Below are 25,087 nucleotides of genomic sequence, written 5' to 3'. Positions count from 1 at the left end.
TCATTTCACAGATGAACAAAATTATGAAAGACAGCATAACAAATTGTAGTAGTAGCTCAGAATACTAGTTTTCAGGCCCTTGTTCAAGAGGTTTGTAGTCACACATTTCAGTATTTCAGTGCTTTGTCTTTTATTCCTTTTCCCCTCAGCTATGTCCCTCATTAAAACAAGGGCGAAGAAATTCACTGAAGAGGCAAAAATGATGCCTGAGAAATGGGAAGTGTTGGATGATTTATTGATGTGAGAATTAGTTAAAGTATCAAATATGCCCCCAGAAGTCATATAATGGGTACACACACTCTACACTCTGCAAGTAATGAATACCCAAAGCATAAAAATAGCTCATGCTAACAGAATATGCTGATAAATATTCTTGCAACTCTTATTCGCTCCTGCTAAGTGTAACTGCAGCAGGCTCATTTGTATACAGTAATATAATTCTTATCCAGATATGTTGTAGTGTCGGCATTTTTTTCTCATGTGGAAACATCCCTGTGTGTATGAGTGTCAGACAGACTCATACTCTCTCTCCCAGGCTGTGTATCTCTCCATCAGGTTTCGGGCCGAAGGTTTGGTGTGCGCGATGACTTCCAGGAAGTCCGCTGTTGTCACGGTTTCCAGCTGGATGGCGGGCATGTCAATATCTCCTGTGGAGGAGAGTCACAGTGAGGCTGCAGTGTCTTATTTAGGGAGAGAGAAAACATGGATGTTGTGGAGGTCAATCTTGCTGTGTAGTTAGATATCAAACCAGCAGTGTGTCCTACCATCCTGATGTGCCTCCAGAGCATCAAAGATCTTACGGACTGGTCTCATGGCGGCCTCCTTACACACCAGTCTGATGTCAGAGCCAGAGTAACCCTCCATCTCCTAAAACAAGAGAATACATGACTGGCAGTACATGTTTTTACATTTACAGTACTTTTTTTTCTGGGCACCAAAACTGAGAAATGAATAAAATAGAAAAATACTTGAAAACCAAAACACAATAACTATAACTGAGTCTCAACAAACACTGTTTAGTGAAAGGCTTCTATTAGTAAGTTAAGCTGCTCACATTACGCAATGGAGCAAAGATGGACAGTTACAGTAACTTCAGTTAACTTTACCATAACTTTAGATACTGTTACTATAAAATAACAGTACAGTACTAAAAAGACTAACTGTGAAAGATTTATTTGACTAACTCAGATGGCTGAAGCCTCAAAACAAGGACTGGATTTTGTCATTGTAAGTGAGTTTGGATGGGATCTTCTCCAGTATGAACGGGAGGAATGATTACAACAAGCAAAACCTGTTTCATTGTTTATATGGACTATTGTTTTAAGACTTGAAAAACTGTGAGCCTGTCCTTTAAATTGTCACACCTTCGCCAGAGTTTCATATTCCAGCTCAGTTCGTAGCTCCACTCCTCCTGTGGAGTTAAGAGGAGGCAGCCAATGAGACATCATGGCTTGGCGAGCTGGTGAAGAAGGAAGACCAACCAGAATCCTCTTCTCTAACCTCCTCAGCATGGCGTGGTCCAGTTCCCTGAGAGAGGAGCAGGAACACTCACAAATGTGTTACAAATTTGTTTAGGACTGAAAAAAACAAACAAACAGTTATTTAATTAATTTGTGTCTTAAAATCGTTTCACCGTTTCTGAAATTTGATTAATGTCCATTAATAAATATAATAGCAATACCAACATTATGAAATTTAAAATAGTTGAGGTTAATAATTGAGTTTGTTTGTATGTGATGTGTGCGTTACCAAGGCAGATTGGAGGCCGCCAGTACAAACACCAGGTCCTCTGATCTCGCCAGTCCGTCCATCTGAACCAGCAGCTCTGTCTTCATCCTGCGACTGCCCTCGTGCTCTCCTCTGAGGACAGACATCACTCTGCAGTTCATCAACTTTTCATTCACCTTTGCATCCACATAAGTCATCCAAAGCTGCTTACAGTAATATGAATACATTGTAGTTTCAGTATAAGGTAAATCCTGTGGGCGTCACACTTCAAACCATGTCAAGTCTTTTAACAGGGTTTCAATATTTTTCTTCATTTTATCAAGGCTTAAACAACCATTTCAATGCCGCGCTTTGTGGTTCAGCTCACCCCATGCTGGTTCCTCTCTGGCCCATCACTGACTCCAGCTCATCCAGGAAGATGGTGGACGGGGCGTGGTACCTGGCCAGCTCAAACAGGACCTGAAGACATACCATTCAAGGACACAAACTACGTCTGACAGAGCAACATACTGTACAGGTGTGTCATCTTTTAAGTGCCTGTACATTTATCTTGTGGTTTTGCATTCGCAGATTATCAAAACTGTTTGTTTTGGTCTTTGTTCCCCTTGATATGAATGTAGGGCAAAAGGGGTCGAAACCAATGATATGAAATAGTACTCTATGATTGATGTTGAGGAATAACCTACCCTGACCAGTTTCTCAGAGTCTCCTCTCCACTTGCTGACTATGCTTGAGGCTGAGATGTTGAAGAAGGTTGTTTTACACTCTGTAGCCACAGCCTTTGCCAGCAGGGTCTTACCTGTACCTGTGTGTGGGGGTGAAACAGGTCATGAGGTAGAAGTGCAAAATATAGGACTTGTAAACCTGACAAGGGTTTACAGCACTGGAGATCTTACCTGGGGGGCCATAGAGCAGTAAGCCCTTCCATGGAGACAGGATGCCTGTAAACAGTTGCGGGTACTGTAGAGAGAGAGAGAGAATAAGAGGAACAAAATAGTGAGGAGGAGGAGGACAAAATTGGAAAAGAAAGGGGGGTAGAAACATAAAAAAGCGAGATGAATTAAATGAGAGCAATCAAGGCAGGCAGTGAGTGAAACATGAAAACTACAACGGTGTAGAAAAACCTCACATCATAGTTCAATAAGGGAATACTTAATACGTCCAAACATTATAAACTTCCAGCAACATCCCCATTTTCTGCAAGCAAATTAGAAGCTGAGCTGTGCACAATGGAAACTCATAAGCCTGATGTATAGCTGAGTCAGTGCTGGAAATACCACGCACCATTTATTAGTCTGAATTTTAGGTGGTAAACAGACGCAAATCACCAAACTGACCTTATACCCCAGAGAATGAATAATAATAGAGATGGAAGTTAGGGACTGTGGGAATGTGGAGGAAAGGTGTTATTCAATAAAACAGGCCGGCAGAATAGAGGATAGACACATCAGTCCTCATCTCCGTCTGTAAATGTCAAGAGGATGCAGACAACCTGATTTGTTGTCATCATATCCATGAGAAAGGTCTGGGTGATGATGATAGAAGTGTGTGAATGTGTCTTCTGTGTGTGTGTGTGTGCTCTTTGCTCATGTGTTTATGTGTGCCAGCTTTTATTTGTACGTGCATTTCTGTATGCATCAGCAAAATTCGGTGAATCTGGCTGTGTATATAAATTCTACAGGGGTAACACCTGTATATTTGTGCACCCAGTGTGTGTGTGTGTCCCTTCCTCCTTGCCTATCTATCCATCTGTGTATGTGTGTTACCATATTATCCCAGATATAGATTTAATGTCAGTCTAACAGACTGGCCTGACCCCACTGCCCTCCTTCTCTTTAAGCCCTTTAAAGGAGATGTATTCAGAATCGAAGACGGGCGACCGGTGCTGAAATACCAGCGTGCTCAGGCAGCGGGCGCACCTTAATGGGATAGACGACGGCCTCTTTGACTAATCGCTTTGCATCCTCCAGGCCGATGATGTCCTCCCACCGCACGTTGGGGCTGTGCAAATAGATGTCCTTTAGGGGTGAACACACACACACACACACACACAAAAACACACAGAGTGAGGGATGCATGTGGAAGATATCAGCGAGAAATGGACACACGTTCTGGTGCGATTAGGCTTGCGTAAATAGGTGTCCTTTAGAGTGAAACATCAGATAAGGGAAATAGATAGAACCTGCGCCTTCATTAATACAACAGATCAATTCATTCACAACAAAGCCCTTCACCGCTCTCTAGTGGACATATTTGTTATCACAGACATCATTTAAAAGGATATTCGCCCTAGTTTCTACATCATATTTTGTGCCACGAGTTCAGATAAAACCAGCTTCTCTACATGTTTGTTTTTGAGCATGTTTGTATTTGTGTTTGTGTGTGTGTGTGTAGTACCCTGCTGATGATTGTAGCCAGTTCTTTCATCTCACCACTCATTCCAGAAAAGCCACTGAGGGGCTTCAGCAGCCGTTCCTGCCACACAGCATGGAGCCATTATTGTAGGTAGTGGTACTAAAAGCAGTTGTGTTATTGTTTGGTTTGTTTGTTCTCAATTAAATCAAGAAAATCTAATGTTTTTAATAACATTTTGCATGTCTTACACACTTTGGTTAAGTGATTATCATGAAGAATTTCATAATTTATATTTCGTCAGTGTTACTCGGAGGCTTCACTGTCATTACCATATGCTCTGAGTCACTGCTGGCTCCCCTGCTGTCAGTCATGTGGCCCTGGAACAGTTAATAAAACATTTCTTACACACCCAGGGAAACAGAGGAATAATAAGACAGCTGTAATTAAAAAAAAAAGACAGCTGTGATAAGTTATAACAGGTATGTGCATGTCCAGAGTTCATGTCTACAACCAAAACATACAGGTGCTGATTTAGGTTTGGATGAAAGGGTTTGCCTTCTCATTCCTAATTTCTCTGCATGAAGATTAATGATGTTTGAAATACAAATGAATAAAATGTCTTCTTAAATAAAAAAAACCTTTCCCAGTACCTTCTTGTTCGTGGCTGCCTCTCCAGCTGGTCCATTCCTGATGGAGGAAACGTTGAGACCAAATTCTGACGACTCTGGGGGAACAGAGGAGCCGTCCTCCTGGGAAATGAAACACAGTCATCAGGATGTGAGAATAATTGCTTTTTAGTTTCATATACTGATTTGGGTTGCTCTGTGTTTAATGCGGTACATTTGAATGTGCACTGGCTGCGGTCTTCTTGGCTCCGCCTCCAGAGTGTGGCCTCTGGGACGGGTTGATTTTGGGAAGAGGCTTCACAGCTGAACAGGGACTCCTGGGTGACAAAAAAGAAGCAGAGCAGGGAACAGCAGGAGACATCTAAACTTACTCCCAAGCACATCGGACATTATTCGACAGCCTGTCAAGTCAATCTAATGCTTCTTTACTTGTTACCATGTTGTTTTTGTCATGTTTTTACTCTTTTTGTTCATGGTGCGAGCATGTATGTAGAGTATTGTCACCTGAACATGAAATAAGACACAGAAACACACTCACCTCTTTATTCCACTGCTTCTTGCATATCTGCTTTCACCTTGACACAGAAGAAAACAACAAATGCAACAGAAAATATTGACTATAATTAAGATTTTATAAATACACCCCAGTTAATCAGAACTTAACAACAAATACAGTATATCCAAATCAGCGCGGTGTTCCTGCTCTCACTGTAGTTTGGATATTTTTGGTATTTATTTGGCTCATTAGAGTGGCAGTGGTCACACACCTGGTTCTGCTGTTTTTCTGATAAGTTTGGGATACTTCTGGAACTTGACGTAGTGATAGCTCTCGTACTCCATGAGCACCATCTCCAGATCGATGTTATCACACACCTCGAACTTCCTCACACCCCCATTAGTCTCCTGGTCCAAGGCCACTGCTGCAGCCACGTAGCTGTCAGATGGACACACACATGAGCTCACACACATGCACACACAGTTACAAAAGTTACAACCTGATGTCTTGTGCTGTGAGTCTGGACAGTTCAATACGATTTTACCTTGAATGTGTTCTGGAGAAATTGTATGTAGCCGATAAAGTATAGACACAGACATTATTTGAATACTAAAGTTGTACAAACACATATACTTCATACTGACCCTTGTCCCAGCAGGTGGTGATAGATGAGGATGAGAAGGCTCTTCTTCCTCATCTCAGTCCTCAGCTCATCCTGTTGGACAGAACAAACTCAGCACTGAGACTCAGTCAGTAGCAGCTCAAACACAACTGCTGCACTGATGTTGACAGCCATTATTCAAAGTTTGTTATATCATCCTTTGTGTAAAATCTTCATCTAAGAAGTAAGTAAAGCTGCCAAATAAATGTAGTGGAGTAGAAAGTACAATATTTCCCTCTGAAATGTAGTGGAGTGGAAGTATAAAGTAAATGGAAATACTTAAGTATAGTACAAGAAGCTCAAAATTGTATTTAAGTACAGAACTTGAGTAAATGTGCTTATTTTACACCACCGGTTTGGTTAAATCGATGCATGTACTATCTGTCTTTTGATTATATGAGGAAAATAACAAGTGTCCCATTAAGCCATCACAGTGTGACAGTGATTTACATTTACATGTCAAAATGTTCCAGTTAAAAAGGCCTATGAAATTGCCTTTTTTGTGTACTTTTCCCCTTCTTTTTGTGCACATTCATGAATTACAGGATTCTGGACCAGACTCACTTAAATGAGTTTCTGATCTGCTGCTACATTATGAACCGTCCAGACATCTCAGGTTGTCTGGAACAGCACCGCTTTCTGTCTCCAGAATCAAAACTAAAAATGGAGAAACAGCGTTCGGTTTTTATGTACCACATATCTGGAACAAACTCCCAGAAAACTGTAGGTCTGCTCCAACTCTTTTAAATCAAGGCTGAAGACTTTCTCGTTTGCTGCTGCCTTTTAATAAATCAAATTTTAGGCTTTTGATTCATATCTTGCACTACACTGTCACTTTTATTCTCTGGTTTTATTTTATTTACCGGTCTTATTCTACTTTGGCTTATTTTTTTATTTTCTATTCTCTTAACTTTTAAATAACTATTTTTAATTGCATGTAAATGTCTTTTTATAATGTGTTTCTTTTACATTTTGTCTCGATGCCTTTTTGCTATGCAAATAAACTTGCCTTGCCTTAAATGGACTGGAGGGATCAATTATCACATCTTTATGTAAAGGTCTAAAATCTGATTTAAACGTTTTGAGAACATAATTATAGGTTGGAATATGGAGACAGACATATTGCCAGTAGAGGGCGACAAATTGCCACAAATTGCAACCACCTGATTTGGTATCTAGGCAACCAGTGGACGCCGATTGATTGTAGCGCTGGACATTTGCAAAACTAGCCTGGTTAGCTCGGGTAGCTCAACTGCTAGCGTTAAAGCACTTCTATTTGTGACAATTCAGTTGACATTTGTGTGAAATACACGTGTCTTACCTGACCCGGGATACATGTAGGACATATATGAGATTAGTACAGTTGCCCTTTGGGGCATTAAGGATGAGCTCAGGCAGAAGTTCATGTTCCTCACTCAAGCATCACTGCCAACAGTTGTTCATTACATCTGATAAAACTCACCAGAAACAAAATAACATTCACTCACCGCCTCCCGGGCCTGATGAGCGACTTTCATAGATTGATATGAAAGCTCCATCATGTTTTAAAGAGATTTGTGAGACAGTTTTCTGCTATTCGTCAGTTGTTCTTGAAGTCAGCAGTTCCAGGTGTGCGGTCTGCAGGTTTTCCCCTCGGGGCTTGCCGTACATATGGGTGAACGCGTGTGCTGTAAAAGAAAACACTGCCAAATGTTGACGGGACCGCAGAAGAAAACTAACAAAAATATCATTTAAAAAAGGTATTTTTAAAAAATACTTTCAAATTGTACATGTTCTTCTAAAATAATAAGATGAATTGAATAAAATAGCATCCCAAATCCCTAGTTACAAAGCACTTTTATGAAAACATGAGCATGAGATGAGATTTGGTTGAAATCTCTGAAAAAAGACAGTTACTCTATTTAAGATTTTTTTTCCAAAGAAAATAAATTATGTGAGACCAATAATTAAAACTGAAAATTCTTAATTAACTGCAATTAAATAACTATAACCTCTCTGGCAGTATTGCACTTGGAACGACATTAGGCCACATACAGAGGTGCAACAGTTATGATAGTATATATATCACTGTTTAAGTGATCACATTTCGCAGTTTAGTTCCTTTTGCTCGCAAATATTGCTGCGATTTGACCTCAGCCTCATTTAGGGCTCATATGTTCTTCCTATTGAGATGTAAATCGTATTTTATCCCACATTATCAAGTGATGCATGTGATACTGATTATGTCCACTAGAGGACAGTAAAGAGCTTTGATGTGAGTGAACTGATGCTGTGTATTAATGAAGGCCCAGGGGTTCTATCCATTTCCCTTATCTGATGTTTTATTCTAAAGGATACCTTTTTATGCCAGCCTAATTGCATGAGGATGTGTCTGAGTCAGTGTGTGTACATGCACTGACTGTGTATGTATCCATCCTATATAATATTTTCTACTTTGATCCCTAACTCTGTGTTTGTGTGTGTGTGTTCACTTCTAAAGGACATCTATTTGCACAGCCTCAATGTGCAGTAGAAGGACATCTTTGGCCTGGAGGATGCAAAGCTATTAGTCAAAGAGGCTGCCGTCTATTCCATTAGGGTGCGCCCGCTACTCGAGCACGCTGGTATTTCAGCACCGGTCGCCCGTCTTCGATTCTGAATACATCTCCTTTAAAGGGCTTAAAGAGAAGGAGGGCAGTGGGGTCAGGCCAGTCTGTTAGACTGACATTAAATCTATATCTGGGATAATATGGTAACACACATACACAGATGGATAGATAGGCAGGGAGGACGGAACAACACAGACTAGCCATATATATATATATATATATATATATATATATATAAAGACAAACACACAACAACCTGCACTATGTGTGCAATGGCATGTAAAACATGTACACATGTGCACACTCACCTCTATGCACAGACACATAAAAGCAGGCACAAGCAAACACACAACCACATGAAATACATGCGCCTCTATCATCATCACCCAGACCTTCCTCATGGATATGATGACAACAAATCAGGTTTGTCTGCATCCTCTTGACATTTACAGACGGAGATGAGGACTGATGTGTCTATCCTCTATTCTGCCGGCCTGTTTTATTGAATAATACCGTCTGTTCACACAGCATCCCTCCACACATCCACAATCTCTGAGCTCATCTTTATATTTATTAACTCCCCTGAGTATGTAAGGTCAGTTTTGTGATTTCACTCATCTTCCACTTAACCAGCTAAAATCGCCCCTGATGTTTGTTTTGCAGGACAAACGCATCTGTGATGGATTACATACTGCGATAATAGCTCACTGAAATGCAATATATACTGCGATTATAGGCTTCTGTGAAGAATAAGGTAGTCCTCAATCAAGCATAATTTACATAACTATGGAGAACTATTAAAAATTCACAGATACACTTGGCCCAATGGGAGAAGTTGACCTCTAACGTGAGCAGGGCTTTGATTTCAGTTAAGGTTCAGTACAGGTGTGTTACTTGAGATTGTCTTGGATTCAGTGTGTATGTAATAAAATAGGCTTGTATCATTTTCCTTCAAAAACATTTATTTCTTCTGGCACTGTCAGTTTTCTTCATTACCTTACAGTAAATTGCACATCCACTCATCAACGTTCAAGTTACAGTAATTTCTTTTTCTATCCACCTGAGACCACACTGCTGCTGATGCTGCTTTATGTGAACAAATTGACTCCAGTTTTGGGTAGTTACAGTATGTTTTCACCCCCACAGAAGCACTAATATGATGCTTGATGGGTTCAAGCATCAATCTGGAAGTAAGGCTCTTATCTGAAAAGGTAGAAACTGGGAGATAGTGGATTCAGCAACAGTGATTTGCTTTTTTTAGTAATTCCAAGTATCTTTTTTCAAAAGGCTTTGACTTGCTACTGTTTCTGCTCAGTAGTTTATTACAATGTGGAAATGTGAAGGACAAGACCTGCAGATAGTGTTTTGTTTTTGCCCTGTTGGGCTAGTGCAAAGTTCCAGAGCCAAGGCGTCTCGAATGGTCAGAGAGCAAAATCATTCAAGTTGATATCTGTAGTAACATTTTCAAAAATATTGTAAGTCTATTTAAGCTCATAAAACCTTCTAAAATATTTCAGATGTATTTGGATTAAATCCTTATACATTAAGCCTAAAAAAATGTTGGGTTGTGATGAGAGAAAAAAAAAAAAGGAGAAATCTGAAAATTGCTCCAATAATATTGTTTGAAATGTGCTGTTGCACAGTAGCTCTGGAGTCAACACACACCAAGACAGACAAAACTATAACCGTTAAAACACTGCTGTCTCTGAGCTGGCAAGAGTCTGAATACAACTCACACTGGGGCAAGACGGGACCTTCCTCACACCATCCTGGCAGTTTTCTTCAAAACAATCCTCTTGGGTTGACAGATTGACTCTGAATGTGTGCCAAAACTCAACAGAGGCTTAATCTTTGGAGATAACACACTCCTTGGATTTTTGGTTTTCTGTGACACTTTTTCAAGGAGTCAGATCTGAAGAAAACTGGATTGACACAAGACCCTCATTTACTCAGAATCCACATGCATATAAATATGAAATGGGTATCTAGTGAGAAAAATAGTGCTTGTTTCACAAGCCAAATTAAGCATTTGATTTAAAAGTTTGAACTTCAGCATTTTATGATATTAACTTATTTTTCAATTTCATTGGTTGCTGAAAAAGTTTATACTCTATAACCTGGTTACAAATGGTTCTGTATTATTCACGGAGGAATCTCAGATTTCGCAAGAGTAGTTTAAGGTCTTTGGGAATAATTCTTTAAGCCAGATCCTAAAAATATGCATGTTTGTTTTTTGTTTTTTATTAATGAAGATCTCACTAACTATGAAGGCAGTTTGAGAGCTCTCAGAGGAATGATTAATGTGTAGAATACGATACTGAGGAGGGACTTTGGGTGACTCTCTAGTGACTGACTAGTGCTTCATTCAGAATGATGTTCTTGTAACAGACTTGATGTCTTAAAAGTCAGTGGTAAAAAAAAGTGGTTCACTGTAGCACTGTTGTTGATGCAGTTTGATGTCACAGGGTGAATGTTACAAGTTGGGACGAAGACAAACATTTCTTTTGTATAGCCTTTATGGAGGGTCACGAACTTGAATGTAGATAGGATTAACTCCACTGATGCAAATTTGGATTGACTACAATTTCAGGTAAAATAATTGAACTTGGAATTATCTGGCACAGATTTCCCCCCCCTCTATGCTGGATGTTAGTGGTCAGGGGACAAAAGTGCATGTGACGACATGGTAAACATTTGATGTTACTGTCCCTGTGCAGGCCACGTCTCAGAAAACTCCGGCGTCTGTGAGTAGTGTACCAGCCTCGAGCAGCAGACCCTTGACGTAGACTTGTACAGTGTAGAACATTGTGAGGAAATCCTGGGTGCTGAACAGGGTGTCTGCCAGAGCGAAGCCCAACGTTGAGGGGATGAAACCTCTGCCGTACTCCACCATCCATGTCCCGGCGGTCCACTGGACTGATGTGGCCTCACCTACACTGTGTATGATAGTGTCACCTGCAGGATAAAGGCAGTCAGACATGGAAACTTCTAAACTGGATACACTACATACACTACTAGTTTCTGTCATTCAAATGTGTTTACCCCATTTATTTAGGACAGAGAGAAGACTTCATATAAATACATTACAGATTAAAATGTGTTAAGGTGTTACCAGGATAGTAAAGTTCACTCTTAGTCGTTCCCTCCTTCCACTGTCTGAAAGTGCCGGAGATGATAGTATCAGAAATCTCAGCCCAGTAACGACCTGACAGAAGCAGAGAACAGACATGGTGTCAGATTTAGATGGTTATCTGCATAGTTTAGTCTCAAAAAGAAAATACATCACAACCTCCAAGTAAAAGGCTCCCAAATTTGCGAAAACATGTACTAACAGATCACTTCTGTTTGCCCGTTACAGAGGCAAGTGTGCATTTTCCATATTGTATCCCATGACAGACAAACAAAGTTGAATTTTAACCCCCTGCCTCCTCACCTGAGTGTCCTCCTGTGTCCACTGCAGTACCAAACAGAAGCAGGTACTCTGTGAGTGAGGCGTGGAGGAGACACATAGAGCCCATCCAGCCTCCAGCATTCACAAACACCCACTGCAGGTCCTCGTCTGGCAGGATGTGGCCAGGATACCTAGTTCAGTACACTTTATTAGTTGGCTTTTAAACACACGGTACAACTCCTCATCTAATAATGATCATATTTTTCTACAAGTTGCACAGAAACCATTTGTTGTTCCTGGTTCCAGTCTCTCACATTAATTGAGAGGCTGGAAGTTGAACATTAAGTTAGTGGTGAAGTAAGTTTGACAGAATGTGTTAATGTCAAATCTAATAATTGACCAATCGAGTAAAAAAATAACACAAATTCTCTGGTGGCAGCTGCTCAAACCAGTCAGTGAAAGCCAAGAAAACTGTATTGGTTGGAGTCCTAAATCCTTACATGTCAGTCAAGTGTCTGTTTTAAATATCCGATGCAAAACAGTGACATTGTTACCTCTTCCTGAGCTCCACCACCACTTTGGAGAAGGCCTGCTCATGGTCCTGTCCTGAGAATACAGACATTACAGTATGTTGAGTACACATGAAAGGCAACGAGGAATAACTGTTTAGGCTAATTGTATTCGTATATTTGTTACTTTAAACAGCATTTGAGTGAAATTCAGGTTGGTCTTGACTTGCTTTAGGCTTAAAAGTCCTTTTTACCAAACTCACCTGCGTACTGTTTGGCCAGTTTGGCGATGTCTTCTCTGTTGAAAACGTATTGTTTGGTGGCCATCCAGTGCCGCAGCAGCAGCACGGCCAGGACGGTGACTGTGGCGAACACCAACAGTCTTAAACTCGTTTTGACTACAGACATGGTAGAAACAAAAGCAAACGGACAGAGACACAGCAACAGGGTTTAGGCTACATGTGTACACGGAGGCGAGGCAGACAGGTTGCTTCAAACAACTGACAGCTTCTTCCTGGTCAGGTGGGGGCGGGATATGCTCGCTCGACCAATCACAGGCAGAATTGGTCGTGTTGGCAACAGCAATTCCCCTGGTTGCCAGCATGTTTTAAAAACCCCCATTTAAAGAGTTTTGATTTATTTTGAAGATTTTTTATACAATATTGTGGTTTACCAGCATAAATACACAGTAAGAAGATGCGATGAATTGGCACATTTATTTGTTGTGATTCATTATTTGATCATCCTCACCTTTATTTTTGGGGCTTTTTAGAAATGTGTCTACACACATGCTGATATATCACAAGAGCACGGCTGTTTTCGCCGGTCAACAACAGGAAGTAGGCCGCGGCGTGTTGTGGACGAGGTAGTGGCAGCTAGCTGTCAGCCAAAGTTAAGAAAGAATTAATAATTCAATGAATTAACACCACAGAGGTGAAAAACAGCTGGTGGCCATGAGCGGGAAAGAAGAAGTCAGCTTCGATCCAAAAGGTATGGAGCTTTTATCTAGGATCTGTAGCTGCAGGAGGAAGTAAATCCAAACTCCATTTAAAATCTGGCCATTTTACCTTAATGTAATCTTGCTAAATCTCAAAATCCACACTAACAGACATTTTACAAATAAATAGGACACACTATTGAACTTCGCATAGCTATACTGAAGAGCGATTGTCAGCTTTTAAAACTACTGTTTTACATTTTAGCCCATCGCAAGCAATGTTTACCAATTATTAAAAAGAGAAAATCTATCGAGTCAAAGTGATGCTTCGTGGATTTTTTTTACATGCCGATGTTATTATCAGGTCATATCCGTTCGTAAAAATCTACTTTTGCTGTATTCTACACAAAACCTGATTTATTCTGCAGGGGAAGATATAAATGAACACAATTTTCAATGGAGTTCGGTCAAGTTGAATCTCCCTGTAGAACAGAGCTTATGGTTGATATTTGTTCGCTGAAATCAATATATGCGATATTAATCCAGTCAGCCCTGTGCAGCGACATAATTTATTGACGAAGAAAGCTTGTCAAGCCTTTCTTCCCGGGTTGACAGAGAGTTTATTGCTTCAGAGTTCATAAAGCCTGCTGTGCAGTCTTGTGACTGAGTTCCTGTTGCAGGTTTTTGCTGGATTTGGCAGATGTTACATGAGCAACAAGTAGATTAGCAAACAGGCATCCGTATATATAAGCCAAACATATCATCTGTGTCTGAATGTCTTTCAGTTTTCTTTTTTAATGTGTAGTTAAGAATGACTTTCAGTGACCAGATTGTCCTCAGAGAAAATTCCACTTTTGGTCACTTTTTTCCATCTCTTCTCTTTATATGCCACACAATGAACCAGCACTCTCTGTATGTGTTATACCATTGTTTTGTCTCAATGCATGTCACCCCTCACCTCAGAACACCAGCACCTGCGTTACAACCCTCTCAGAGACAGTTGGGTCCTGGTGTCGGCCCACCGCATGAAGAGACCCTGGGCTGGTCAGGTAGAAAAACCTTCCGAGGAACACGTACCCAGACATGACCCCAACAATCCCCTCTGTCCCGGGAACACGCGTGCTAATGGAGAGGTAAGAACAGGTAATTCAATGGATGCAGGTAGGCTATACATACCGTGAGCCTGCATTAAACTGTTAGTTTGGTAATGGCTAGGGGAGATATGTGTTATTTATGGCACATATGAAAGGCGTCACAGATGTCACATCCATAGTTTTCTAAAGTTTAGGATTTCTCTGCTGTCACGCCCTAATGCTCTCTTTTTGAGTGCTCTGTTCACACTCTACAGTTACACATGTTCACTCTTGCCTAATAGCTGTATAGTACAACCACAGTCTGATCTATTGACCACTCAACAGCTCCACTGGTGATCACATTTTGATGCATCTGTAGATGCTGTGGACACCAAACATTACACAAAAAGCCTAATTTAACTGTGACATTGTCAGAATTTTTGATTTTATTACAGATTTCATTTTTGCAAAATGTGTCTAACATTTGTCTCCACGTATACATTACTGTGCAAAAGTTTTAGGCACTCAAAGTGAGGATGCTTTCAAAAATAATGCCATGAATAGTTTTTATTTATCAATTAACTTCATATAAAGTGCAGTAAACAGAAGAAACCTAAATGAAATCAATATTTGTTGTGAGCAGCTTTGCCTTTAAAACAGCAGTAATTCTCCTTGGTACACCTGTATACATTTTTCCAGGCACTTGGCAGGTCGGTTATTCCTGAATCTTGGAGAAGTTGCCACAGTTCTATGGATTTCGGCGTATTAGCTGCCTCTGTCTCTTCATGTAATCCCAGACTCACTCCATGATGTTGAGATCAGGGCTCTGTGGGGGTCAAACCATCAGTTGCAGGACTCCTTGTCTTCTTGTTGATGAAGATAGTTCTTTACAACTCTGGCTGGATGTTTGGGCTCGTTGTGATGCTGCAGAATGAATTTGGGGCCAATCAGGCACCTGCTTGATGGTGCTGCATAAAGGATAAAGATCTAAAGTGCCAAAAACTTTTGCACAGTACTGTTTATTATTCCATTTGGAGAAAAAAAAAAAAAAAAGACAATTTAAAATTTTTCCACTATTGTCTACTATATTTGTCTGTCTTTCCGTCTCTGTTTCTCTAGGTGAATCCAAACTATGACAGCACTTTTGTTTTTGAAAATGACTTCCCTGCTCTTCAGCCTGATGCTCCAGATCCTGGTGAGTGTCATATCTGATGCTGTAAAAGTGTTAATAGTAACAAGTCATTGGAGTCATTAAAGAAAATAAGCAGTTGGTTGTAATATCTTTGTATAGAGGAATGTTTTGGTTTTTTTTGCATACTCTGCTTTCACTTAGTTCTCTAGCTGTAGTGTATGTACAATGTAGGTTTTTTAGAGCCTTTTTCTACTTAAATTGAATCCTTTGTGGAGTATTTTATTTTCATCCTAATCCCAATATTTTATTGTCATTGTATTTTTATAATTTCATGGCACAATAATGTGTTCTTTCAGGTCTGATGGGTGCAGGTGGACCAAAATAGCTTTGCTTACATACACAAAGGAAACGAATTGTTTAAAGTGTAGCACATTAAAATTTTACTTTACATTTGCTGTTGTGTTCCTCAGGTTCAGATCAACATCCATTGTTTCAGTCTAAAGCTGCCAGGGGCGTCTGGTAAGAACAAAGCACGATGTCACAGTTTGACAGTAACTATGTAAAACTTTTATGTGTATTTGTATCTGTCTTATTTACTTGGATTGAAACTGAGTGCGTGTTATTTATTGAAAAAAATGCCAAGAGACTGAAGATGAAAGTTTACTCTAAAGCACATCAAACAGCAGCATGTTTGATATTGTATGTGGCCCCTTATCAATAAGCAAAAAATGCAGTTATGAGATAAATATTAAACACATACATTGTAAATTAATATGTGGTTTAAAGGTTAGATTTCTTTTTAATGTTACATCTTAAATCAACATTCCTTTTAAAAGTGATACATTAAAATTTATGACTTATTATATCTGAACTGATGAGTGCAATCAGAGCAGTCATGCTGAGGCAACTTTGATTCGTTGTCGTGATCGACATCATCATAATCAACTGTTATGAAGGGCTAATTGTTTTAATCACTGCACTGCATTGCACCTCTTTTCATGACGACTTGAACTGTGCAAAACAAAAATGACAAAACCACACCAAGCTTACATTATGATATATTTTCCCTCTGTGTAACCAGCAGATGGGGATGTTTCCTCACCGCTCCAATGTGCACACTAAGAGATAGATGCTTGAATGAGTTATGATGACATGGATTTCAGTAGAGCTGCAACGATTAGTCTATTAATCCATTAGTCAATCGACAAAATGATTCAGCAACTATTTCGATGACCGAGTAATAGCATTAGTCATTTTTTTGAGGAAAAATGCCAAATCTTTGCTGGTTGCAGTCTCTGAAATATGAGGATTTGAAGCTTCTATGTGTTATACATCAAAGTAAACTGAATATCTTTGGGGTTTGAACTGTTGATCAGACGAAACAGGATATTTGAAGACATCATCTTGGGCTCTTAGAAATTATAATGGGCACTTTTCTCTATTTTCTAACATTTTATACACAAAATGATTCAAGAAAATAGTTGCTAGGTTGCTCGATAATGGAATCATCATTAGTCTTTGTCAGAGTTGGTAGATTTTGAGAATGCCTGACAGGATAGCTAATCCTTTCTTATTGCTCACTTACAGACACATAATTACAGCACCTGCAGAGAGATGAGTTGCACAAAACCTTTGCAAATACATTTTTACTCATCTTGATCCCAGATGTCACATGGTTCTTACGGTGCCATGGATCAGTAAGTGAAGATTCATGACTGCAAATACAAACAGAACCCACTCATATTTCATATCATATCAAAGATATGTGGCTGTCAGACAATTGCATATCTTTAAAGACGTTCCTGTACAGTCCTGCCATTTTGAGAATACTTGGATGATTCTGCCTGACAGCAGAGTTACACAACTGCTAAATAATAGATTAAATCAAAACACTGTACTGCATGTGCAGGTTGAAAACTGAACTTGGGGTTGAAATCCCATGTGTTGGCAGAAGTAGAGGCTGTCAGTTATTGCTTGCCACACACACACACTCTCAGAATAATGAGGCGGAGAAACAACACTGATTGACTTGTTGTGCTGTCTTTGTATTGATGTTAAGTTTCCAGGTGTTTTTCTGCCTTGCGGATTTAATCTATTTGTGTTTCGCATTTGTGATTTTCTTTTCATGATGTAGTGGCTGCATGCTTCTCCCCCCTCCTTTCATGTACTGCACAGTACTGTTTTTGTTGTAGTGTGTTTGGAATATGCTCAGTCCAGAGTTGTGGCCAAGAAAGAGGAAATTGAACCACAGCTTGTTGCCTTGCAGCAACATTCAGAGAGCCAATTAGAGTGCAAAACAAAATAGGAAGTGTGATTTTGGAGATTTGGGTCACGGGAGACAAAAGAGATAGGATGACGGAAGAACTGAGAAAATTCCTAATTCCTTATGGCATCGCCTCTTCTCAGTCATACAGTCAGTCTCAGGAGAATGATATTGAATCCCAAAAGAAAAGATTTGGTAACACTTTAAGTTACTTGCTATATTTGTTTGTGTTTTCTTCTTCCATCTGATGATTGTCTCTTATTAGATACAGTGTGGCGGTACTGATCCTCCAGACCTCAGCTGATCGGAAAGTAGCCTGAGAACCAGCTCCTAGCCACATAAAAGAATAACGAAAAACAAATAACGGTCACTTGGAGAAACCACCTCACAAGGCTCTGTTCATAGGGAAACGTCCCCTTAACAAATGCCTCTTCAATAGTAATAATGAAAATATGCCTCTTTGATAATTATAATGAAAAAAATATGTATATTAAACAAAATAAAGCCCGGAGGTGTTAGGCTGTCGTGAGGCAAGCGCAACCCCTTGCACGAATAGCACTAAGATCAACCCGCTGCAGGTAACTCGGTTTTAAGGATTATTTTTTGTATTCCCTCAAAAGGTACACTCAAATCAGAAAGGCAAAAGACCAGAACGAAGACTCAAAAGGGCCTGAACAGACCAGAGTTTTTGTCTGACAATCTCTACAAATGATGAAACTAATTGAGGAAAGAACAGAATGACCAGGGTGTGCCATTTCTCCCCTCTCTTAAACCCCAGAAAAAAGGCGTTGCCACATCCTGATTGGCCAAGAGGGAATTAACTCAGCAGCCCTCAATTACTATTTGGGAGCCAGTCCCTACACCCTGCACAACAGGTGATCTGAATACCCCTCCAATCAACCCAGAGGGATTTCGACATACAATTCAAATTCGGAACAGGGAGACACTTATTTGGAACAGGGAAATGATAGCAAGCCCCACGAATGGGTGACTGCTACAACATCAAGACCCACATTCTTCATGTTCAATGAGAAAATGACAACAATGTAAGATTGTGTGGACTTAAATTGCAGACAAGTCAATGCTTTATTATTAGAAATTGACTTTGGTTTGAATTGATGTCTCTTTTTAAAAACTTAAATAAATGAATACTGTAGGTATGCTGTCTTAGAACATTGTCTCCATCAGTATCAATCACCAGGACACAGTAAACAAGAAATTTTGGAGACATAACATTTGGGTACAAGTTTTTACCCATCATTTAATCATGTAAGGGTTTAACAGTATTTGCTCAAATAAAGTGAAATCTTTATCACAGATTTGATGCATCCTGGCCTGTTCAGTCAATGCTGCTGCAATAGGAAATACAGGTTTGTGACTATAATGTGTGCTAATTGGATAAATGGACATTAATTTACTGTATAAGGGTTGAAGTTTTAGATGCTTCTGTTTAACACTGTTTTAAAGTGAGTTTTGCTGAGGTCTAAACACACACACACACACACACACACACACACACACACACACAAATACACACTGGAGTGCTGGCAGCTCCTAAAATACTCATGAACAATTCATAAATACGACCATTCAATTTTGCTCAGAGCATAAACACCAAAGTCATGTTCAATAATTGATCATGTACTAGCTGCTTGGGCCCAAGAAGAGCCTGACTGAAATTTCATTTTTTTCTGATTCCAACAGTCAAGGTGGTATCCCTGGGTATTTGAGGATAGGGAGAGAGCAAACATACACATGGACATTGTATTATGTTACACACACACACACACACACACACACACACACACACACACACACACACACACACACACACACACACACACACACACAATGAGGACATGAATTGAGTACACACACCTTTTAACCTCTGTGCAAAGTTGTTAAGATGTATTTACACTCTGAAACCATGCTTTTTTTCAGTTGGTCTTGCTCACTTTTTGTCTCAACAGAATTCTTCTTAAAATGTTCAGATATCATGGCGGATATCACGAGTAAAGCTATGATGTTGTAACTTCAAATCTGACCCAAGACATGTGTTGCATGTTATCAAGTCAGTCAGTCAGTCCCAATGGTGTCTGTCTTTTGTGATCTTTCTAATAAATGTAGAAAAATATCATCAGATTCTGTTGCCCGTTAAATTCTGAAGTACTATATTGTGTTGATTTCCTGATTATGCTCCCTAGTTTTACATTATTTCGATTATATACCATTTCAACATCCACTTACGTTGCTGGAGACCTTATTTTGATACAGAAAATAAAATCTTGAGTAAAGCAATAACATGGTGTTCGATCATCGGCAGAGCAGACGGTCACACTGAGCCTGATAGCATCCTGCTATACAACACAAAAGCCACAGACTCTGAACAACAACCCAAATTAGCTTTCCTGCTAAAGTCTCCTTCTTATCTAACTTACAAACATGAAAATGCATCTTGTCCTGCACCTTGGCTTGTTGAACGAGCCACCAAACAAATATTCACCGAGTAAAAGCGCACCGCCAATACCATTTAGCAGGCTAGATAGCTAATTAGCTGATTAGCATGTTAGCTCCTTAGCATGTTAACATAAATGTAACTTTGGTCCAGTTAGATGCTGGTTTGGTCATTGGTCTTCAAAATGCCTGTTAGCGACACACTGTCTAACCATAACTTGTAGCTACAGCAGTTTGTTTACTTTGTCTGTGTTCCGTACAGTTTAACACTGGTAGCCTCCCAGCTAATATCAACCAAACTTAGATTGACACAAAAAGAAGCTGTTTAAATGTGATTTCAGTTGGACTTTAACCTTTGTACCTTCTTTGTAGTTTAAATCTTGATTCACTTTAATCCCAGTTGAGATAGCTTACTATTGAAATGGCTGCAGTTCTCAGCTCTAATGAGAAAATGAGAGAGATCCTTGAACATTAAGCGTTCAGATTTGTCCATCTAGGATTTTATTGATAACATCTTCACTTTATTTTCCATACAGCAGCATTTGAGTTGGATGATGATGATAATGATGATTTCATAAGGTTGAATTTAACCCGTAAATTTAATCAGGGTTTGTATTGGAGCTTCATCACTTTGGTTGTGATTGTTTATACGAGCAGAAACATTCATCTTAATCTTCAAGGAGCGATTTGTCAGGCTTGTTATTTATTAATTGCAAGCATTTTTCAATGGATCCGAAGAGCCCCACTAACAAGAACTTCAATGGAAAATATGTCAGAGAAGATGTGTAGCTGTTTTTGAGAGGTGGTCTCTGAGAACTGCAGTAGTTTCACGGCATTCAGCACTTTGCACCAGAGATAATAACACACAGCCTTGCAGATTATCACTTTTATTAACCAGGCCATTCCCAAATAGTCCAAGGATCTTTTTTTATGCATTTCAAGGAAAACCCAGGCAAGACAGCAGCAGCACATTTATTACTTATTAATCAGACCCAGAACAACAACAAAACATCATAATAAATAATAGACACATGCACACTAAAAAAAAAACTAAAAGCCAGACAGAACAAAGACAGTATGGAAGGTGAAGGTTTTAACACCTGGTATTATCACCTAACACTAGTGAAAAAAGTGAGAGAGATGTAGCTTCACACAGCCCAGATCAGACAGAGCGCCTTTTAGCAGCCTGGGGCAGCTTTTTGTAATTGTTTTCAATGAGAGTAAAGCTTTTTTGCTTACTGCTTTTGGTTTGCTTTTGCTTCAACTCAGAGCGGAAAAGCGCCTGAGGGAGTTTTTCCCATCGTGTAATCGGATGAATTCAGAGACGAGCCTTCTGTGGTGATGACGACAACAAGTGGAGATAACTAAACCAGTCTGGGACAAACTAGTGGTAGCTGTTGCTGGATACCCGGAGCTATATGACTTTACCAACCGTAGTTGCCATGATCTGAACAGAAAACAGCAGGCATGGAGCAAGTTTACTTCACAGCAAAATAACAGAAAGGCTTAAGGACAGGTGATTCGGTGGTTGCCTAGCAACAGTAATAAAAAAAAAAAGACGCAGCAAGCTGCTCTTTTTTTTAATTGTAGGCTTCAGTTTTAGTTTAGTTTTGTTAAAAGCAGTGCTTGACACCACTTTTAGGCACGCTAGTGGCATGGCTCCATGGATGGCAGTGTTCTGAGACAAAAACTGGATAAATCGGCATGATATTTGGTTCAGACATTCATGTCCACCTCAGGATGAATTGTAATAACTATGGTGATTCCTGTAATTTATCTTTCCTGCCATCCTCTCTTTCTTCATCTCTCTCTCAGTAAGGTGATGTGTTTCCATCCCTGGTCTGACGTCACCCTCCCTCTCATGAAAAAAGAAGACGTTGTCAAGGTGATTGACAAGTGGGCAGAGCTTGTTGAAGAGCTAGGCGCTACCTACCCTTGGGTTCAGGTATAGGATGCACAAACACCAGTACGCAGACACAGTCATTTGTATGCACATTAACACATACATCATTAATCTAATTTCTCTCAGGGATAGGTATCTGTAAAAATCGAAAATAGATGAACTTTTCACCTCATATTCTTGCGTCACTGATCATTCAGTTTTCTGCTGTTCCCAGCTTTCCATTTAATTTGTCCTGTATTGGATGAGATGAAACTTTAATCATGCCTCTGGGCAAAATTCAAGCAGCAATAGGGAGAGCAGGATATGGATAAGATAAGATGTCGGTATTTATATAACTAGCAATTAAATTCTTCCTATATTACACACTGACAATATCATAGCAAATAAAGATACCATGTTTTTGTTGATACATTTAGAGGTTAGAAGTTGTAGTAAATCTTTACTGGTTACATTACTTTATTGGGTATATAGATAGAAGTATGTGCTCAATGAATCTGAAAAACACAGCTTTTTTTGTCGGTCCAGTGTGTTGAATGGCACCAAATACTACGGTACCCATGGCCCTCATAAGCCATTACTGACACAAGCTAGAGCAGCATAATCACAGTTTTAGCAATTATGAACAAATCACTGCACTATAGTTGCTGAGGCCATCTTAAATCCAAAACTAAATTAAAAATATTACATATTAGTATCCATCTGGTCCTTCAAAGGTCAGCCTCTAACTTCTGTACATTTAAAGACTTCTGTTCACAAGTTTTTGTGTACACAATCTCCATTTTTCATATTATTTTGTTTTGTTTTGTTTTTAAATCATAATTTAGCTATTTTATTGCACTCAGTCCAACATGGTCAAATGATGAGTCACGTATCATTAGCTATGGGATAAACAAATGGGGTGTACATTCTCAGAACACTGGCCTTCCAGTAAATCCAAACCTTTTTGTCTAGTCTACACAGAAATTCAACCAGTGTGTTCATTGTGAAGTATTGACGTTTTTTGATTAGCTGTGCAGGCCAACCCAGTATAGGAAAATACCAAAATACAGTATTTTCTGCATTTCATGACAGATTTTGGCTTATGATATTCCTTTAGTGATCTAAAAAAAACCTATGAGTGTAGGCATCTGTTGAAATATCCAAGAGCATGGTACCGAATCACTTGAGATCCCTAAAAATTCTCACCAAATAGACAAATACATACACAGCCACAGAGACAACAGTATAAATTACCAATATCAGCACCAGGGACAGCACCATTCTCCCAGATTACTCACTGAAGTGATTCCTTTTGAGACACTTGTAAGTTGTAGTCCCCTGCATCAGTAAACATTTGCTCTGTTCAAGAGCCCTTGAGACAGACCACTTTGCTTGTTGACTTCTGGAGCAAAACAGGATTTCACTTACTTGTAGAGTCCAAGGATCAAGGGGCTATAATTTGTCACTGCAATATCTACTTTGGCCAAAAAGGCTTCACAATGGCTGGGTGATTATTGAAATAATAATAATGTGAATGATCGTGTCTCTTCTTCAATTTTTAGTCTTTATCGTCATTTCAATTTGCTTCGCCTTAGTTTTGTAGCTCCACATACAAACAAAAAAAGTAAATTATGATTTTGACTAACTTCTCCTTTTTTTTTTTTTAGATCTTTGAGAATAAAGGAGCTATGATGGGTTGTTCAAATCCACATCCTCACTGTCAGGTAGGAAACATAACTGTACTGAATACATACTGCTTTGACTTATACCTACAGTGCTGCTTGAAAGTTTGTGAACCCTTCAGAATTTGCTCTATTTCTACATAAATATGACCTAAAACATAATGAGATTTTCACACAAATCCTAAAACAAGATAAAGGGAACCCAGTTAAACAAATGAGACAAAAACGTTAAACTTATTCATTTATTTATTGACGAAAATTATCTAATCTTACATATTTGTGGGAGGCAAAAGTGTGTGAACTCTTGCTTTCAGAAACTGGTGTGACCCCCTTTTGCTGCAATAACTTCAACCAAACGTTTCTGGTAACTGTTTATCAGCCCTGCATATCGGCTTGGAGGAATTTTAGCCCATTCCTCCTTACAGAACACTCTCAAGTCGGGGATGTTGGTGGACTTCTTTGCATGAACTGCCTGTTTCAGGTCTTTCCACATAATTTCTATTGGATTAAGGTCAGGACTTTGACTCAGCCACTCTACAACATTAACTTTCTTCTGCTCTAACTATTCTTTGATAGAACGACTTGTGTGTTTAAGGTCGTTGTCTTGCTGCATGACCCACTTTCTGTTGAGCTTCAGTTCACGGACGGATAACATAAACAACTTTTCCTATAGAATTTGCTGGTACAACTCAGAACTCATAGCTCCATCAATGATTGCAAGCTGTCCTGGTCCAGAAGCAGCAAAGCAGGCCCAAACCTAAGGTTTTTATGCTGGAATGAAGTGTTTGCTTGTCACCAAACATAATGCTTCTCATTCAAGCCAAAAAGTTCGATTTTGGTCTTATCCATCCACAGAACATTTTCACAATTGCCTTCTGGCTTATCCACGTGGTCTGAAGCAAACCGTTGACGGCAGCAATGTTCTTTTTGGACAGAAGTGGCTTTTTTCCTTGCAACTCTGGACACACACCACACACACCATTGATGTTCAATGTCCTCCTGATGGTGGATTCATTAACATTGACTGTAGCCACTGCAAGAGAGGCCTTTAGTTTCCTAGACATCACCCTGGGTGCCCTTGTGACCTCCTGGACTATTACACACCTTGCTCTTGGTGTGATCTTTGTTGGTCGACCACTCCCGGTGAGGGTAACAATGATGTTGAATGCCCTCCATTTGTACATGATCTGCCTGACAGTCGACTGGTGGAGTCCAAACTCTTTAGAAATGGTTTTGTAACCCTTTCCAGCCTGGTGAGCATCAGACTTTGATAGTGAGTAATCAGATTTCTCTTCTTTAAATTAGGCAGG

General features: G+C 39.6%; 3 protein-coding genes across 7 annotated transcripts in view; 1 reads left to right on the top strand and 2 right to left on the bottom strand.

Moving 5' to 3' along the window:
- Positions 1–218: 218 nt before the first annotated feature.
- katnal2 (katanin p60 subunit A-like 2) lies at positions 219–7,532 on the bottom strand. 3 transcript variants are annotated; one of them, XM_044332925.1, is made up of 16 exons: positions 7,354–7,530; positions 5,850–5,920; positions 5,477–5,643; positions 5,248–5,284; positions 4,924–5,026; positions 4,734–4,832; positions 4,413–4,460; positions 4,126–4,203; positions 3,648–3,746; positions 2,625–2,688; positions 2,415–2,533; positions 2,096–2,187; positions 1,750–1,878; positions 1,365–1,527; positions 765–867; positions 219–647 (listed from the first exon to the last, which is right to left on the bottom strand). In XM_044332925.1, exons 1-16 carry the CDS (start codon positions 7,405–7,407, stop codon positions 508–510), a joined length of 1,566 nt encoding a protein of 521 aa, XP_044188860.1. In that variant the 5' UTR covers positions 7,408–7,530; the 3' UTR covers positions 219–507. The 3 variants fall into 3 exon arrangements, with proteins under 3 accessions (XP_044188860.1, XP_044188861.1, XP_044188862.1); XM_044332926.1 differs by having other exon boundaries at positions 1,750–1,860; positions 7,354–7,528; XM_044332927.1 differs by having other exon boundaries at positions 595–680; positions 7,354–7,532.
- Positions 7,533–9,398: 1,866 nt separating this feature from the next.
- On the bottom strand, positions 9,399–12,886 carry sigmar1 (sigma non-opioid intracellular receptor 1). The gene is made up of 5 exons (XM_044332932.1): positions 12,618–12,886; positions 12,400–12,451; positions 11,888–12,036; positions 11,567–11,659; positions 9,399–11,409 (listed from the first exon to the last, which is right to left on the bottom strand). Exons 1-5 carry the CDS (start codon positions 12,760–12,762, stop codon positions 11,180–11,182), a joined length of 669 nt encoding a protein of 222 aa, XP_044188867.1. The 5' UTR covers positions 12,763–12,886; the 3' UTR covers positions 9,399–11,179.
- Positions 12,887–12,999: 113 nt separating this feature from the next.
- Positions 13,000–25,087, top strand: part of galt (galactose-1-phosphate uridylyltransferase) — a 35,152-nt gene continuing 23,064 nt past the window's right edge. The window contains exons 1-6 of one of the 3 annotated variants that reach the window (XM_044332930.1): positions 13,000–13,344; positions 14,255–14,424; positions 15,484–15,559; positions 15,967–16,015; positions 22,029–22,158; positions 23,763–23,819. In XM_044332930.1, the coding sequence (XP_044188865.1) occupies positions 13,308–13,344; positions 14,255–14,424; positions 15,484–15,559; positions 15,967–16,015; positions 22,029–22,158; positions 23,763–23,819 (519 nt within the window). In that variant the 5' untranslated portion in view covers positions 13,000–13,307. Of the gene's footprint in view, positions 13,345–14,254; positions 14,425–15,483; positions 15,560–15,966; positions 16,016–18,641; positions 18,806–22,028; positions 22,159–23,762; positions 23,820–25,087 lie in introns of those variants that run through there. The other 2 variants (XM_044332928.1, XM_044332931.1) reach the window with 2 other exon arrangements.

This window comes from Thunnus albacares, chromosome 18, assembly GCF_914725855.1.
Source record: "Thunnus albacares chromosome 18, fThuAlb1.1, whole genome shotgun sequence".
In the NCBI taxonomy this organism is placed as follows: domain Eukaryota; kingdom Metazoa; phylum Chordata; class Actinopteri; order Scombriformes; family Scombridae; genus Thunnus; species Thunnus albacares.
Note: the sequence above shows the minus strand (reverse complement) of the source record. Positions and strands in the feature narration are given on the sequence as shown.

What these genes read in the sequence shown, in the direction of transcription:
- sigmar1 (XM_044332932.1), bottom strand. Translation starts at nt 12,762, where the DNA reads ATGTCTGTAGTCAAAACGAGTTTAAGACTGTTGGTGTTCGCCACAGTC. An exon ending in ACTGGCCAAACAGTACGCAG is followed by an intron (nt 12,452 to 12,617) that starts GTGAGTTTGGTA and finishes CTGTATTCTCAG; the next exon opens with GACAGGACCATGAGCAGGCC. An exon ending in GGACACAGGAGGACACTCAG is followed by an intron (nt 11,660 to 11,887) that starts GTGAGGAGGCAG and finishes TGCTTCTGTCAG; the next exon opens with GTCGTTACTGGGCTGAGATT.
- katnal2 (XM_044332925.1), bottom strand. Translation starts at nt 7,407, where the DNA reads ATGATGGAGCTTTCATATCAATCTATGAAAGTCGCTCATCAGGCCCGG. An exon ending in AGGCAGCCACGAACAAGAAG is followed by an intron (nt 4,461 to 4,733) that starts GTACTGGGAAAG and finishes TAACTGTTCCAG; the next exon opens with GGCCACATGACTGACAGCAG. An exon ending in CAGAGAGGAACCAGCATGGG is followed by an intron (nt 1,879 to 2,095) that starts GTGAGCTGAACC and finishes GATGAACTGCAG; the next exon opens with AGTGATGTCTGTCCTCAGAG.